Source organism: Microcaecilia unicolor, chromosome 2, assembly GCF_901765095.1.
Source record: "Microcaecilia unicolor chromosome 2, aMicUni1.1, whole genome shotgun sequence".
NCBI classification, from domain to species: Eukaryota; Metazoa; Chordata; class Amphibia; order Gymnophiona; family Siphonopidae; genus Microcaecilia; species Microcaecilia unicolor.
Genome location: NC_044032.1, coordinates 459,970,935 through 459,988,866, shown reverse-complemented (window position 1 = coordinate 459,988,866; position 17,932 = coordinate 459,970,935). Strand labels below are relative to the sequence as shown.

Genomic DNA, 17,932 nt, shown 5'->3' with positions numbered 1-17,932 from the left:
TTTATGTGCCCTGAGGATGTGTAGTGGTAGCCTATTCAATAACAGCCCAGATTTTGTTATAGAATACTAGTGTAAACCAGAATCAATGTGCCTTACATTCGCATGCCCACAGTTACAGCAGCCACAGACATGGCATAACATTGGCTATATATATGTAACAGGGGTGCATGTAACCTAATGCGTGAGAGCCTTGTCCATATATACATCCTCTTGGATTATGTGCTATGCCACTTGCACACACCTGTTGTAGAATAACACGTACCCTGCTGGCACTTTTGTGGGTAAGCATGTACTAATGTGCATAAGTGCTATTATTCTATACATTTTCACATGCAAGGGACACATAAATGCAGGAATCTAGGTATTTAATCATTAATATAAAGTATATGAGTTTTTCCTATATAGAAGGAGGAATCATATGAAATTAAAGTGACTATTGTCAAAGAACATACCCAAATGTCTATATCATGGGTAGTAATATTCAGACTAGTGTCACAATATGTAATCATTTACCCCCACAGGCTTTTGAGAAAAAATAAAAAGCCACTTTTTTCCCCCACTGGTAAAAAGTCACATAACTTAGAAATCACCAGAGATATTGCCCTATTTTTTTTCTCCAAATGTCTGTGGGAGTAAATGATTAGATACTGTCAAAATGTCTACATCACAGATAGTAAGTCCTTTGTTAACGATCACTATAATTTCGTATCATACCTCCTTATATAAATGGGAAGAATCATAGACTTTATGTCAATGATTAATTATTAAGAGTATACCAAGAACATGATTTTTTTTGTTCTGTGGCTTATTCATGAATTCCTAATGAGAGAAATTAATATAGAGTACTACTGAATACTGGGTTGTGATAGTAATATAACTGCATTATAAATGTGTCAGACACATTGAGTAAATGGAGTAAAATGTGCTCTGTCTGCTAACTTGAATGCATGAAATGATGAATGTTTGCTAGGCAGTGTTCATAATTAAGTGGTAATACATGCTGCAGGCTTTAGCACTCCAATCGTTATTTGTTAGTGATTGCAGAGCCCAAATAAGCAAGGGAAAGTACGTGATCTCCTTTGTTGCTCAAACATTTTATCTGATATTCCTGGTTTCAGTTGGTAAGTCTTCATTGTAGGTTTCCTTCATGTATTTTGGGTCTAAGGTTTCACGCAGATGAAAAGCTATTTCAGACTCAGGCCACTGAGCTTCCGTGGGAGACCGTTTCTTCTCTATATCAAAGACATAGGTGGCTTTAAATTCCTGTGGTATGTGGATTCGAGGTGGTACACTGTCTGGAAAAAGGTTTTTCTTTAAGATATCATAGGATAAATTGGGGACAGGGACGATATCATTACCAGTAGCTGCTGTGATCTTGGGTTTACCTTGCTTGTCCCTTGAGAGAAATATGTAGGACCCCAAGTCATGCACCTTAGTCTCCTCTGGGGCAGTACTCAATCTGATTTCTGTGGGTCGGAAGATGTTTATTACAGGACGAGTGCTGGCTTTAGTGCTGTAATTCCACATCTGCTTTTCTTTCCAGTTCTCGCTTTGCAAACATTTTTGATTGTCATCAGAAATAGGTATTTCATCTGAGTTGTCCGTTGATTGATATGTGTGGCCTGGCTTCTGCTCCTGGCCTTTTACTGTTTCAGGTACAGCTGGTTTGTGAATCTCTTCCTCTGGGTGAGAGTGCTTGCCTTTTTTGCCTTTCTTCATTTTTTTCTGAGTAAAGACTGTGCTCATAACTTTCCCTGCTGGTGCTTTTGACAGGGAAGGATGCCCTTTTTCATACGCCGGTACCATTTTAAGATATTCTGGTAAATGTTTTTTTTCAATCCAGTTATTAAAAGCCACCTGACGCTGGTAATCATGCTCTTTCTGTAATAAATGTATAAACCCAAAAGAAGTAAGTTTAATGGTTTTCTGGGAAACTGGAAGTAGGTATAACAATCCTTACAGTTCAAGAGGGTAATTTTATATACCACTTTTGTACACTAAATAGCTGTTATAAAATTGCCATACCTACAAGTACACGTACAAACTGGTACACATTTGTACAGTCAATATACATGGGATAGAGTTATGATTTGCATGTATACAGTGACAATCCACAATTCCGGGAATAACATGTATAGAATGTTTGTACGTTTGGGAAGCTTTCCAGGTGCCCTTGGCCTGGATTGGCCGCTGTCGTGGACAGGATGCTGGGCTCGATGGACCCTTGGTCTTTTCCCAGTGTGGCATTACGTATGTACTTATGTACTTATAATACTCTTGAGCAGATAATGCTTGTGCCTTCAAGCTAGGTGCTATTGCTGCTGGATTTGCACTAGTATTTTATAAAGTCGCATAGACACTATTGTGTTTTTATAAAATAGTGCCAAAATGGGAACTTTCCTACTGACTTAACCTAGGCGCTGTGTTAAAAAAATTACCTTCCAAAGGCTCTATCAGATTTTTAAGGAGAAAAAAAAAACAACTGAAAAGACGCTGCATGTAAGGGATGAATTTTTAAAATATTTTAGAGGGTTAGTTAAGTGGTAAAACTTCTGCTTTCACTACAGCCTATAGTAAACTGAGGTTTGTTGTTGCAGCAGTGAGCATACTGTGTTCTGGCAACGCAAAAATAGTGGGCTCAGAATTGGGCCTACTATCTTTTAAAGGTTCAAGTGGTGTAGAAATCAACCATCCTAACCCCAATCTCTGCTGCAAATACACGCCTGGCTAATTTCCCTCCTTCCCACGCCTACCCCTACTCTGGCACCTATTTCGTATTTCCTTGGTGGTTAATGGGGGAGGCACCTGTTGGGTATTTCCCTGGTTGCTTCCCTATTGGCATCTGGTTTCAAAATTGCACCCAAATCCCTGTAGCAGTAGACTTGATTACTACTATTATTTTATTTTTATTATATTTTTGTTATATTTGTACCCCACGCTTTCCCACTCATGGCAGGCTCAATGCAGCTTACATGGGGCAATGGAGGGTTGAGTGACTTGCCCAGAGTCACAAGGAGCTGCCTGTGCCTGAAGTGGGAATTGAACTCAGTTCCCCAGGACCAAAGTCCACCACCCTAACCACTAGGCCACGCCTCCACGGATTTGGTTGCCATTTTGAATCTCGGCACAAATGGAGCAGGAGTGTCTAGGCATCACTCTTGCCTACTACCCTCTACTAACAATCAGGGAAACCAGAATAGGAACCAGACTGTGAGGGGTAGGGGAGTGTACTTATTTAAAAGGGCTTTTATTCAATAAAACATTTGTTTAATGAGAAGATACTGCACACCTTGCTTCATGCATTGTTTGTTTCAAAATTGGATTACTGCAATGTTAATATATTCAGGGATATCCAATGCTAATATTAGATGTCTTCAGACGTTGCAAAATACAGCACTCAAACTATTGGGTAATATTAGGAAATCTGATTATATAATGCCTCTTTATTTAAAATATCATTGGTTACCATTTTCTTATAGAGTGAGATTTAAGATATTGACCTTGACTCATAAGGCATATTATTCTCTACAGCCAAGGTATTTAAATTCATTAACAATTCCATATACATCTTTGAGGTCTTTGAGCTTCTTACAAGACCATAAATTAATAGTCACCCCGTTATGAAGAGCTAGATTAAATTTGACTAGGACACAAGCCTTTCTTTAGTTAGCATCTTTTCTATGGAATCAACTCCCTAACTATGCTTGGAGAGAAATTTTAAGAAGTTTAAAATTTTGTTGAAGACACTGTTTAAGGAAGCTTTTAATATGGACTGTGGTAATAGTGAACGTGTATACTTATGTCTCAGTGAAGTATAAAGCTCCTGCATTTTGATGATTGTTGTAAATGATCTCTGTATGAATGTGTATAGTTCTTTCCTATCAACATTATGGAATTCTTAGGATTTATTTATTTTTAATGTTGTCCTTTTTGTGTTTTTATTGTATAAAATTAACAGCACTTTGGTCTACTCAATTTAAGCGGTATATTCAATTTTAAATAAACATAAACATAAATTTCTTGCTGGTGAGCATATTGAGGTTGGGTAGTTTTTATATCACCAGTTCATTTAAGATGGCATCATCGTTACATGAATAACACAGCTTGCGAGGTTAAACTCAAGCTGTATTATTCAGTTTGCATAATAATGAGCTGGCATGCATGCATTTGCATCCTTGGTATCTCATTAAAGCTTAACCAGTGCTGCACTAGAAAATATATTATGGATAAATAAAGAATGGTTTGGGCCATTTAGGACTGAATTCTATAAATGGTGCAGAGTTAAACATGTGCTAAAGCGTTATTCTATAAATGGCACTCAAACCCCCCTGTTTACTAAGCCAACAATACTCACTGGAAGCTATTACAAAATTAATCAAATTCATTCTAACTCACAACTATTTCCGCTTTAACAATCATATCTATCTGCAAATCATGGGTACTGTTATGGGCACCAAGATTGCACCACAATATGCAAACCATGGCAGATCTGGAACAGACATTCTGAATACATATCAGACCAAACCCCTAAAATACTACCAGTATATTGATGACATTTTTATGATTTAGACTGAGGGAGAACAGACTCTCAAACAATTGTACAATTCTTTCAGTAATACCATCCTATAACCATATTGAAAATCGACTATTCCTCAGAAAAGGTAATTTACTAGACACCTATCCATCAGCAAAGCCTATATACAGGAAACATAAGACAGATGCAGCTGTCTCCACAACTCCAGCTTCCACCTGTCACATATATAAAAAAAAAAAAATCTATTGTACACAGCCAAGCCACACAATACTATCATATCTGCTCTGACCCAAGAGACAGAGATAAACACCTCAAAATCCTAATTGAATGCTTCAAATGAAAAGGCTACAACCCCCAAGTAATCTCCAAAAATACTGCCTCTTCATCTAACAAACCTAGAGAAACCTTGTTGCAATACAAAGAAAAGAAAACCAGAGAAGTCCCCCTTGTAGTGATATACAATCCAGAGCTGAAAAAACAGAGAGGAATCGTTAAAGGTCATAACAACATATGAGTAGCCATCTAGCCCTTCCTACAACCACTACTCCAGGAGAATGAATTACTGAAAGAGAGATTCCCAGCTTCACCAATGCTGGCCTACCAACAACCACCTAATATGAAACAAACATTAGTGAAAAGCAAGCTTCCAATAGATGCTCAAAAAGAAGAAAATGGCACATGTCCCCTGCAGTATACCAAGCTGGAAGCTGTGCCAACACATTTCTCAGGATCCAACATGGGAAAAACATTTAGCATAAGGGGATCATACACATGCGCATCTTCAAATGTGGTATATATCATTCAATGCAAAAAGTATGAAGAAGGGTGTTATATTGGAGAGACAAGCTAGATGCCAAGAATCAATTTAGACAGACATCATATTTAAACATCACAATGCCAACCAGGATGTCACCTCTGTGGGACAGTACTTTACAAAGCTAGAACACTGTATCAATGAATTTATAGTGAGAATACTAAAAGGAATTTTTAAAGACAATGCAGGAACATAAAACCATTGAAGTCAAAATAAGGAAATGTTTTGACACATACCAGACAGGACTTAACAAAGATCTAGGTTTTCTATCATATAGAATATATAAACCATAACATATATACAGCTTTGTCACTCTCTTATCAGCCATCCATCTAACCCTGTTTCTTACTTTACTCACCCCTACCCTCTTCCTGTGAGACACCGGAATACTTTTATGTTTCACTTATATATATTCTGATATTTGTCAACATTGCTCATTTCTGATCTGAAGAACAAGGCATTGCCTTTGAAAGCTAATCAAAAGTATTGTTAGTCCAATAAAAAGATGCCTTATTTTCTTTCTATGTTTTGTTTTATTTCTATTTATTACCTTTAAAGGTCTAGAAAAAGGGCTAACAATCCTAAGGGAAAGATTATTCCAGAGCATAAGGGCAATAACACTGAAACAAGTATGTCTAAAGACATCAAGCCTAATATGGTGATAGAAAAGAAAAAAAGACATTGGTTAGAAGAACGTAAAGTTCAAGAAGGTGTAGGTAATCAATAGATTAAATAAAATTATGGGCAGACCAGCATGAAGGACCTGATGAACTATAGCCAGATATTTCAATGGAATATAATATGAAACAAGTAACCAGTATTCAGAGATAAATAGAGGTGAAAGATGGTCAAATTTCCTTTTACCACATAATAATTTAATGACAGTGTTTTGAATGAGCTGCAGTCTCCTAATCTGAGTGACTGGAAACCATGGTATAAGTATTTGCAATAATCTAATTTGGAGATGACAACAGTGAGATGGAGAATCCAAAGAGAGGTAATTTTTAAGCCTATGGATGATAGAACATATATGTCTAAAGTGAAAAAACACTTCTGAACCACATTAGAAATGTTTTTATAGAAGGAAAGTGCATGGTCAAGGATCACTCCCAGTATTTTAACTGAGTCCTTGATGGGAATGTTCATACCATGGATCTATGGTGAAAGAGATAGTGGAGAAGGTGAGCCTACAGAAAAAATAATAGCATCTGAGTTTAGAGGGATAAATGGGTCCTTTTATTAAGGTGCACTAACATTTAGCACATGCTAATGGATTTAGCAGCAGATCCTGTTGTATACCTATAGGTTGCATGGCACTTAATGCACACTAATTCGTTAGTATGCCCTAAATCCATTAGCACACCTTAGCAAAAGGACCCATAAGTTTCATGTGGTTGGTAGAAAACCAATCGGTAACGCTATCCAACTTTGAGGAAACAGCAGTCATAGAATGAGCAGAGTGGGCATCAAGAGCTGAGATAATCTGTATGTCATCAGAACAAACTAAAAAAAAAAGAAAGTTCATGAGATCGAATTAACAAGGTTAGTGTGGAGAGAAATATATTGATCCAAGAATGGAGCCTTGCACTACTCCTGAAAGGAGCAGTTTAGAGACTGATAATGAAGTAGAGCAGTGGACAGGGAAGGATCTGTTGGACAAGTATGAATGGAACAATAAGAGCAGTACTGCACATGTGAAGAACTGTGAGGTGCTGAAGTAGATAAGAGTGATTAACCAAATCAAAAGCAACTGAGAGATCAAGACAAATAACAGCATCCCTGCCACTGTTCAGAATTAGTGAGAAAAAAAGAAGAATATTCAGTGGAATAATGAGAGCAGAGGACTGTTTGTTGTGGATGGAGGGTGTTGGTTTTGTTGAGAAAATCCATGGGGCCAGATGAGATACACCCAAGGATATTAAAGAGCGTCAAGAGTTTCTGGTGGGCCCTCATAAAGATTTGTATAATAGATCCTTGGAGACAGGAGATTCCACAGGATTGGAGAAGTGTATGAGGTCCCTCTCCACAAAAATGGTGACAGAGAAGAAGTGGAAAGTTACAGGCCAGTAAGCCTCACTTTGATGGTTGGAAAAATAATGGAGGTGCTGCTGAAGGAAAGGATAGTAAAATTCCTGGAATCCAATAGTTTACAAGATCTGAGACAACATGGTTTCACCAAAGGAAAATTGTGTCAAATTTGATTGATTTCTTTAAATGGATGACTAAAGAATTGGATCGAGGATACATGTTAGATGTTGCCTATTTGGATTTCAGCAAAGCCTTTAACACTGTTTCTCCTAGAAGAAGGCTCATGAACAAATTGCATGGACTAAAGTTAGAACTCAAAGAGGTGAACTAGATAAGAAACTGGTTGACTAACAGATGACAGAAGGGCAGTGGTGAATGGAATTCACTCAGATGAAAGAAATGTAAGTAATGGACTGCCTCAAGGATCAGTATTAGGGCTGATTCTATTCAATATATTTGCAAGCAACATTGTCAAAGGGTTAGAAGGAAAAGTTTGCCTTTTTTGTGGACAACATGAAGATTTGCAACAGAGTAGACATGCCGAAGGGAGTGGACAACATGAGCAGACGGCTGAGGGGAGACATGATAGAGGCATATAAAATAATGAGTGGAGTGGAACAGGTGGATGTGAAGCGTCTGTTTATGCTTTCCAAAAATACTAGGACTAGGGGGCATGCAATGAAACTACAGTGTAGTAAATTTAAAACAAATCGGAGAAACCTTTTCTTCACCCAATGCATAGTTAAACTCTGGAATTCGTTGCCGGAGAACGTGGTGAAGGCGGTTAGCTTGGCAGAGTTTAAAAAGGGGTTAGATGGTTTCCTAAAAGACAAGTCCATAAACCACTACTAAATGGACTTGGGAAAAATCCACAATTCCAGGAATAACATGTATAGAATGTTTGTACGTTTGGGAAGCTTGCCAGGTACCCTTGGCCTGGATTGGCCGCTGTCGTGGACAGGATGCTGGGCTCGATGGACCCTTGGTCTTTTCCCAGTGTGGCATTACTTATGTACAAAAATTAGAAGAATGCTTTAATGTTTGGCAATCATAATTTATTGTGAAGAAGTGCAGAGTGATACATATAGGATGTAGAAATCCAAAAGAGCTGTATTTGCTAAGAGGTGAGAGGCTCATAAGCACAGAACAAGAGGGATCTTGAAGTGATAGTGTTGGATGAAATTAAGGCAACAAAACAAGGCGACAAGGTGGTGGCCATAGCCAGGAGGATGCTAGGCTGCACAGAGAGAAGCATATTTCCTAGAACAGTGTTTCCCAGGTCCAGTCCTGGACTACTCGTTGCCAGTCAGGTTTTCAGGATATCCACAATAAATATGCATGAAAGAGATTTGCACAGAAATGGGGACAGTGTATGTAAATCAAGTTCATGCATATTCATTGTGGATAGAAAATATATAAAGCAGATCATTGAGAGAGAGAAATAATTTTTATTAATAAACTAAAATATGCATACAATAGCCCGACACAGGCCGTGTTTCGCCCTGCTGGGCTGCTTCAGGGGCTACTCAATGGTTCTCCACTATCAAGGTAGGAGTAAGATGACAAAAGCAACTGGAGTATTGTGTTAAATTTTGGAGGCTGTATCTCACTAAGGATGTCAAAAGACTTGAAGCGAGTTAGAGGAAGGTGACAAAAATGATATGAGGCTTGTGCCAAAAGATGAATGAAAAGAGACTTCAAGACTTGAACATCTATACCTTAGAGGAAAGGAGAGATTAAAGGGGATATTGATAGATGTTTAAATACTTAAAAGGTATTAATATGCAAACTAATCTTTTACAGAGATGGGGAAGTGGTATGTATAACTAGAGGTCATGGGTTAGGTTGCAGGGTGATAGACTTAGGAGCAACATCAGGAAATACTTTTCACAGAAAGGGCAGTAGATGCCTGGAATTCCCTTCTGGGGAAGGTTGTGAAGACAAAAACAACTGTGATGGAATTCAAGAATATGTGGAATTAAACTCGGAGGATCCCTGGAGTGGAGGATTAAGCTAATGGTTAATGCAATGACCCTGAGAATCAGGGGAACTGAGTTTGATTTCTACTGCATCTCCTTATGACCCTAGGCAAGTCACTTAACCCTCCATTGTCCCAGATACAAAAAGCTTAAATTGTGAGCCTGCTAGGGACAGAAAAGGTATTTGTATATAATATATGTGAACTCTTTTGATTGTACCACAGAAAGATGGTATATCAAATCCCTTCCCCTTTTCTTTCCTGTTATAGAAAAAGGATGGAATCAAATTAAAACACAAATGACTTCACAGCTGGAGTGAGGCTTGACAGTAGCTCCAGAGGATGGCAAGTCAGACCAATGCTTGGCTTCAATGGCAACTCCAGTAGTACATAGTCTGTGCCCCAAAATTGGTAGGGAGAGCTAGGCATTAAGTATCATATCACATTCAAAGCATATGCTATGATTGCAAGTGTTGTGTATCTCTATGGGGGGAGGAGAAGAATTATAAAGTGAATTGATGATGCTAGGCAGTGGTGGGGTCATAAGATGTAGATTATCCAAGATAGTATGGGGTATAACACTTATTGGGTTGCTACAGCGATTGTAAAACTGGTCTTTAAGAAGATCTTTAAAAAGACCTGATAGTAGTGATGCGCCGATGGCAAACTGCAATATAAACAATATACCGAATTCTGTCTGGCTCTGTCCTTATGTTCCGACTACTTGAGTTGTCATCAAAGCCCACTCTAGCCTATCCAAATCCACCTTGTGATTTGCAGGACCCAGACCATAATAGTCTGCTTAGCATTGTCGTCAGTACTGGCTACTGAAGTTGCAGTTGAAGCCCTTTCCAGCCCATCCTAAACTGATTGCCATATACAGAACACAGACCTACAAAGTCTGCCCGGCACCAGCCTTAGATCTTGACAGCCAGAGTCAACATCTAAGTATCACTCACATCCACACACAAGCAGCCATCTAAATTTTTTTTTTTAATTACCATCCATTTTCTAAATAGAGATCCTCTGTGTTCATCCCATGCCTTTTTGAATTCCTTCACTGTTTTTGTCCCTACCACCTCCCTCGGGAGGGTATTCCAGCATTGATCACCCTCTCCTTGAAAAAGAATTTCCTGACATACTCCTATGTCTACCACCCTGCAATCTCAGCCCATGTCCTCTAGTTTTACCGTTTCCCCTTCTCTGGAAAAGATTTGTTTCTGTATTAGTAACTTTCAAGTATTTAAATGTCCCTTCTTTCCTCTAGGCTATATATATTCAGGTCTTCTAGTCTCTTCTCATATGTCTTAAGGTCAGTAGTGTGCTGGAGCAGGCTCTCACAGGCTCGCAAGAGCCGGTTGTTAAGTTTTTAAGAATTTTGGGAGCCAGTTGTTAAAGTAGGGCCCTCCATGGCTACTTTAACAACTGGCTTCCAAAATGTGGGCTTGGGCCCCATGCTGAATTCTCTTTTACTTTGCTGGTGGGGATGATGAGCCCTGCCAGTCAAGTAAATGGACTGCTGCTGCTCCCTGCTCCTTGTTTCCAGCTCTGAGCAGCAGGCTGGGACTTCTCCAGCATGTGTGAGAAGTTTCAGCATGCTGCTCAGAGCAAGACGTTGGGAGTGGTGGCAGTCCATTTATTGGCTGCCAGCAAAGATATGCCTAGCATGCCCACACGAAGGGAGGGAGGAGAGAGAGTCAAGTGTTGCTCCCCCTTCCCCCCCCTCCCCCCAGCCACCCCTGGCCCTTCCAACTGCAGAGCTGGCTATGTCCGGAGAAAGAGCCTGTTAAATATTTACCAGCACACCCCTGCTTAAGGTACAAGCCCCATATCATTTTTGTCACCTTCTTCTGGACCGCTTTTAGTCTTTTTACATCCTTAGCAAGATATGGCCTCCAAAACTGAACATAATACTCCAGGTGGAGCCTCACCAGTGACTTGTACAGGGGCATCAACACCTCCTTTCTTCTGCTGGTTATGCCTTTCTCAATGCAGTCTACCATCCTTCTGGCTATGGCCACCACCTTGTCACACTGTTTTGTTGTTTTAAGATCCTCGGACACCATCACCCCAAGGTCCCTCTCCCTGTCTGTGCATATCAGCCTCTCATCTCCTAGGATATACGACTCTCTTGGATTTCTATTTCTCATGCATCACTTTGCACTTCTTTGCATTAAATTTTAATTGCCAAACATTACACCAGTCTTCTAACTTTTTAAGATCCTTTTTCATGTTTTCCACTCCTTCCGGGATGTCCACTCTATTACAAATCTCGGTATCATCCACAAAAAGGCAAACCTTACCTTTTATCACTTTGACAATACCACTCACAAATATATTGAACAGAATTGGCCCCAGCACCAATCCCTGAGACACTCCGCCACTCATCTTTCCTTCCTCTGATTGGATCTCAAAAAAGATATAGAGGCATATTTTCAAAGCACTTAGCCTTCCAAAGTAGTGAAATTAGAAAAGGTACGGAGAAGATCGACGAAAAAGATAAAGGGGACGGGAAGACTTTCCTATGAGGAAAGACTGAATTGGATAGGGCTCTTCAGCTTGGAGAAAAGATAGCTGAAGGGAGATATGATAGAGGTATATGAGTGGAGTGGAACAGGTAGACATGAACTGCTTGTTTACTGTTTCTAAAAAATACTAGGACTAGGGGGCACGCAATGAAGCTACAAACTAGTAAATTTAAAACAAATCAGAGAAACTATTTCTTCATTCAATGTGTAATTAAACTGTGTAATTCATTACCAGAGAATGTGGTAAAAGCAGTTAGCAGGGTTTAAAAAAGGTTTGAATATCTTCCTAAAAGAAAAGTCCATAAGCCATTAAGATGGACTTGGGAAAATCCACTCATTTCTAGAATAAGCAGCATTTATTTATTTATTTATTTGTAGCATTTATACCCCGCTCGATAGCAGGTTCAGTGCGGCTTACAATGTATGGGTACAATATATCACAGAGATAACACAATGTTTGGGTACAAAGTATCCCAGAGATAACACAATGTATGAGTACAAAGTATCCCATAGATAGCACAATTGTATACAGAAGGATGAGAGGGAGAGATGTGGGGGAGGAATGGATATGGTTAATGTAGGTGATGTGGATTAGGTTCGCGAGTTAAGTTGGGTCGTTTGGGTAGGCTTGTTTGAAGAGGTATGTTTTCAGCAGCTTTCGGAAGGGTAGATGTTCGTTAGTTGTTCGGATGTGTCTTGGTATGGCATTCCAGAGTTGGCTGCCTATAACGGAGAAGTTGGATGCGTAGTAGGTTTTGTATTTGAGACCCTTGCAATTGGGGAGGTGAAGATTGAGATAAGTTCGAGAAGATTTGGACCCGTTCCTGGCTGGAAGTTCAATTAGATTGGTCAAGTAACTTGGAGATTTTCCGTGTAGGATCTTGTGGATCAATGTGTGGACTAAAATGTACTGTAATATTTTGGGATCTTGCCAGGTACTTGTGACCTAAATTGGCCACTGTTGGATATTGGGCCTGATGGACCTTCGGTCTGTCCCAGTATGGCAACATGTATATGCTTATGTTTTTAATTCCATTGATCACCACCCTCTGTGTCTGTCTGTCAAACCAGTTTCTAATCCAGTTCACCACTCTGGGTCCTAAGTTTAGCCTATCAAGATTATTTAAGAGCTTCCTGTGAGGAACTGTGTCAAAGACCTTGGTGAAATCCAAGTAGACCTCATCTAACATATATCCTCGAGCCAATTCTCTGGTTACCCAGTCAAAGAATTCAAATTCGTTTGGCATGATTTACCTTTGGTAAAACCATGTTGCCTTGGATCTTGTAACTCATTGGATTCCAGGAAATTCACTATCTAGCATCGCTTGCATTACTTTTCCAATAACCAAAGTGAGGCTTACCAGCCTGTAGTTTCCCAGTTCTCTATCACCACTTTTGTGAAGAGGGACCACATCCACTCTTCTCCAATCCAGTGGAACCTCTCCTGTCTCCAAGGATTTATTAAACAAATCTTTAAGTGGACCTGCCAGAACCTCTCTAAGCTCCCTCAATTATCCTGAGATGGATCACATCTGGTCCCATGGCTTTGTCCACCTTCAGTTTTTCAAGTTGTTCATAAACACCTTCTTCCATGAACGGTGCAATATCCGTGAATGGTGCGATATAAACTGTGACATTACATATCGATGCATCTTCAATTATAATGAGGTTTAATTACACACCAATGATGTGCTTCTACACATTTGGTTTGATTATTAATAATGCCTGATGTTCATTTTGTTGTAACAAGTAATTCAGTAACGTGTTTTTTGTTAATGCCCTTTTCTTTATACATTAAATAGAAACATAGAAAAATGTAGGCAAAGACAATATGACCTATCCAATCTGCCCATCCATGCCATCTACTCTCCCTATCACACACTTAGAGATTCTATGTACTTGTCCCAAGCTGTCTTGAATGTAGATACTGTTTTCATTTCCACCACTTCCACCTGGAGGCCATTCCATGAATTCACCACCCTTTCCATGAAGAAGTATTCCCTCAGGTTTCTTCTATCCCCTTTCACCTTCATCCTATGCCCTCTCATTCCAGAGCTTCCTTTCAATTGAAAGAGACTTGCCTCCTGTGCATTTATGTTGCATAGGTATTTAAATATCTCAATCTTATCGCCACTCCTGCTTTTCTTCCAAAGTATACATATTGAGATCTTTGTCCTCATACACTTTATGATGAAGACCACTGACCATTTGAATAGATGCCCTCTAGACCTATTCCATCCTGTTTATATATTTTTGAAAGTGCAGTCTACAGAATTGTATACAATACTCGAAATGAAGTCTCACTAGAGTCTTATACGGAAGCCTCATCACCTCTTTCCTGCTGGCCATTCCTCCTCTCTCTATGCACCCAAGCATCCTTCTAGCTTTCACTGTCACCTTTTCTACCTGTTTGGTCACCATAAAATCATCACATACAATCACACCCAAGACCCTTTCCTCTTTCGTGCACAAAAGTTCTTCACCCCTTAAACTGTACCATTCCCTTGGGTTTTTGTAGCCCAAATGCATGATCCTGCATTTTTTAGCATTAAACCTTAGCTGCAAAATTCCAGACCATTCCTCTAGTTTCACTAAGTGCTTCCTTATGTTATTCACAACGTCAGGGATTTCTACCCTATTGCAGATTTTGGTATCGTCCGCAAGGAGGCAAACTTTACTAGAGAACTCTTCAGTAATATCGCTTAGGGTTGTTAATTAAAGTTTGCATCTTCTTTAATGAAAATGTTCTTATGTAAGTATGGAAAGTTTTGGGCAGTTATTATCTAAAGCTAGGTAATATAGCTCTCATTATTTTATTTTAATTTATTTAAATTTCAAGCTTATAATAACACATCAGCATGCAAGTGTTCCTTTTGCACACCACGCCATCATTGGCAAAATCAGAATAGATGTTCTAAATTTCATTACTAAAAAGTAAGAAATCTTAATTGTTGGGGGAAGAGATGTAGCAGGCTACCAGTTTGCTCTTTCTAATGTGGTAGCAGAAATAATACAATACTCTGGGCCTCTGTTCCAGAAAAGTGTCAATCAAATCTGAGTAGCAGGAAATCTATTCTGAGAAAGTGGCCCAATAGGATTGAAGTTTGAGCTTTTGGAGGGTAATATAAAACCCTTAGTTAAGGGAGGAGCTTTGTCCCTTCCTCCCTGGAGATGGTCCAGTATGGACATGTAGAGCATTATAGGTAGGTTACTCCAGTGGTCCTTGGCACACCCATTCAGTCAGGTCAGGATTTCAGGATATCCACAATGAATATGCATGAGATTTTGCATGCAATGCTTCCTTGATATGGTCTAGCATATTCATGTACATATCCTGAAAACCTGACTGGCTGAGTGTGCCCCTAGGACTGGATTTGAGAAGCACTGGGTTACTCCACCTACTGGCCCATCTGTGCCCTGGCTCCCTTCTCTAGGGCTTAAACAGTGGTTTCAATACAAATAATATAGAGCTACTGGAATTGATAGAAAATCAATATATATAAAAAAATAGAAGCAAATATTTAAAATACATCTTCCATACTCCAGAAATACTTAAAAAAAAAACCTTCAGTAGGGAGGGAAAACACCTCGGAACCCAACTGGAGCTCTAACAATGCTCTTGGATTTAGCAGGAGTTACCTTATTGGCTAACCTCCCCCCCCCCGCTTTATGGCAAATCTTCTTTTAAAATTTGAGGAGTACATAATGGTATATTTATTTATATATAAAACACAAAAGAGTGGAAATATTAAATATATAAATATAAAATACTCAAATATGTATATATAAGAAATAGGAGTTTACTGTTTGGTGAGGGTCCTCTAGATGTCAGTATACTGAAGTTTCTGTTCCTATAGCTGGGCAGGATTAGATTTAGATGATGATACCCACGGCCGTTCTAAATTGTGAGAACAAGTCAACGGCCATGTTTTGTGTGCTTGTTCAGCTAGCTAACTACATTGTTTTCAAATGAGTTCCCATACTTTAGAGTTTGATTGTATTTAGTACCTGTATCTGTTTTCAAGAAGTTATGTATTGTTTTTATAGAAATATGGTCCTGAAAATCCTGAGGCAGCTCCTTTGCAAAACACTGGCCACTGTTGGTGGGGCCATATTACCAGCAAGAAGAAGTCTATATAGATAAGTGTTGACCTGAGTTTGAAGCAGTGTAAGTTTTTAAAGGACTTCATTAAATATTGAATGGACACTATAGAAGTTTAATATTATGAGTTCAAGCATTGAGGGGTCCTTAAGCCATGGTAAAAAAAAGTGGCTTGCGGTTGTGTGGGTGCGTCTTTTGCACAAACGCTGGGCCACCTTTTACCACGGCTGGGAAAAAGGCCATTTTGTAATGGGATGGAAAATGGGTGTGCACAAAAATTAAAACTAGCATGCGCCTATTTATGGTCTGAGCCCTTACTGCCAGCCATTGACTTAGCGGTAAGGGCTCACGCGCTACCCGCATAGTAACCATGCAGCGCGCTGCTGATTACTGCCGGGAACGCCCCCGTGGTAGAAAATAGAAAATATTTTCTACCGTGTGATTTGGTGCGTGCCAAATTCAGAATTACCGCTGTGTGCATGTTCCAATTTGGCGCAACCTAACCATGCGATAACCCTCCCGCAGCTTTGTAAAAGGGCCACACAATATTTGGCACTACAATTTAAGTTTGTTTGCTATAAGGGGAGGTTTTTTTTAAAGCCAATGAGGTAACTGAACCCACAAAATCCGAGAGCATTGTTGGAGCTCCAGTTGGGTTCTGAGGCTGTTACCTCCCTATTTATATATAAGTATTTCTAGAGTATGGGAGAAGCATTTTAAATGATATTTGTTCTGAAGATTGGAATTTTTTTTAATATATATTGATGCTAAAGCAGTGGTTCCCAAACCTGGTTTTGGAGACACCCCAGTCAGTCAGGTTTTCAGGATATCCACAATGAATATTCATGTGAGAGATTTGCATGCAGTGAAGGGTTGTCAGTGTGATTAACAGCTGTCCTCTGAGGCACAGAGTCCACTTCATCTGCCTGTGAGGGAGGCCTGTATATCACACCAATGTAAAATACAGTCAATTTTCCATTCCCTCTTTCCATAGACCTGTTTTATTCTTTTTGCAACTATCCTGCTTATTTTCAAAAGAGAAGGGCGCCCATCTTCCGACACAAATCGAGAGATGGGCGGCCTTCTCTCAGGGCCAGCCAAATCGGCATAATGGAAAGCCGATTTTGGCCTGCCTCAACTGCTTCCCGTCGCAGGGCCGGCCAAAGTTCAAGGGGGCGTGTCGGCAGTGTACCGAAGGCGGGACGGGGGCGTGGTTAAGAGATGGCCGTCCTCGGCCGATAATGCAAAAAAGAAGGCCAGCCCTGGCAAGCATTTGGCTGACTTTACTTGGTCCCTTTTGTTTCACGACCAAGCCTCAAAAAGGTGCCCAAACTGACCAGATGACCACCGAAGGGAATCAGGGACGACCTCCCCTTACTTCCCCAGTGGTCACCAACCCCCTCCCACCCTAAAAAAAAAAAATTTAAAAACATTTTTTGCTAGCCTCTATGCCAGCCTCAAATGTCATACCCAGCTCCATCTCAGCAGTATGCAGGTCCCTGGAGCAGTTTTTAGTGTGTACAGTGCACTTCAGGCAGGTGGACCCAGGCCTATCCCCCCTACCTGTTTCACCTGTGCTGGTAAATGTGAGCCCTCCAAAACCCACCCGAAACCCACTGTACCCACATGTAGGTGCCTCCCTTCATTCCTAAGGGCTATGGTAGTGGCGTAGAGTTGTGGGGAGTGGGTTTTGGGGGGCTCAGCACACAAGGTAAGGGAGCTATGCACCTGGGAGCAATTTGTGATGTCCACTGCAGTGCCCCCTAGGGTGCCTGGTTGGTGTCCTGGCATGTGAGGGGGACCAGTGCACTAGGAATGCTGGCTCCTCCCACGACCAAATGCCTTGGATTTGGCCGTTTTTGAGATGGCCGGCCTCGGTTTCCATTATCAGCAAAAACCGGGGCTGGCCATCTCTACAGCCAGCGATCTCAACATTTAGGTTGACCTA

General features: G+C 40.1%; 1 protein-coding gene across 2 annotated transcripts in view; it reads right to left on the bottom strand.

The window, feature by feature from the left end:
* Positions 1-396: 396 nt before the first annotated feature.
* The window catches only part of ANKRD53 (ankyrin repeat domain 53), a 43,880-nt gene continuing 26,344 nt past the window's right edge, over positions 397-17,932 (bottom strand). For both annotated transcript variants that reach the window (XM_030190971.1, XM_030190972.1), the window contains exon 6: positions 397-1,881. In XM_030190971.1, the coding sequence (XP_030046831.1) occupies positions 1,096-1,881 (786 nt within the window). In that variant the 3' untranslated portion in view covers positions 397-1,095. The remainder of the gene's footprint in view (positions 1,882-17,932) is intronic.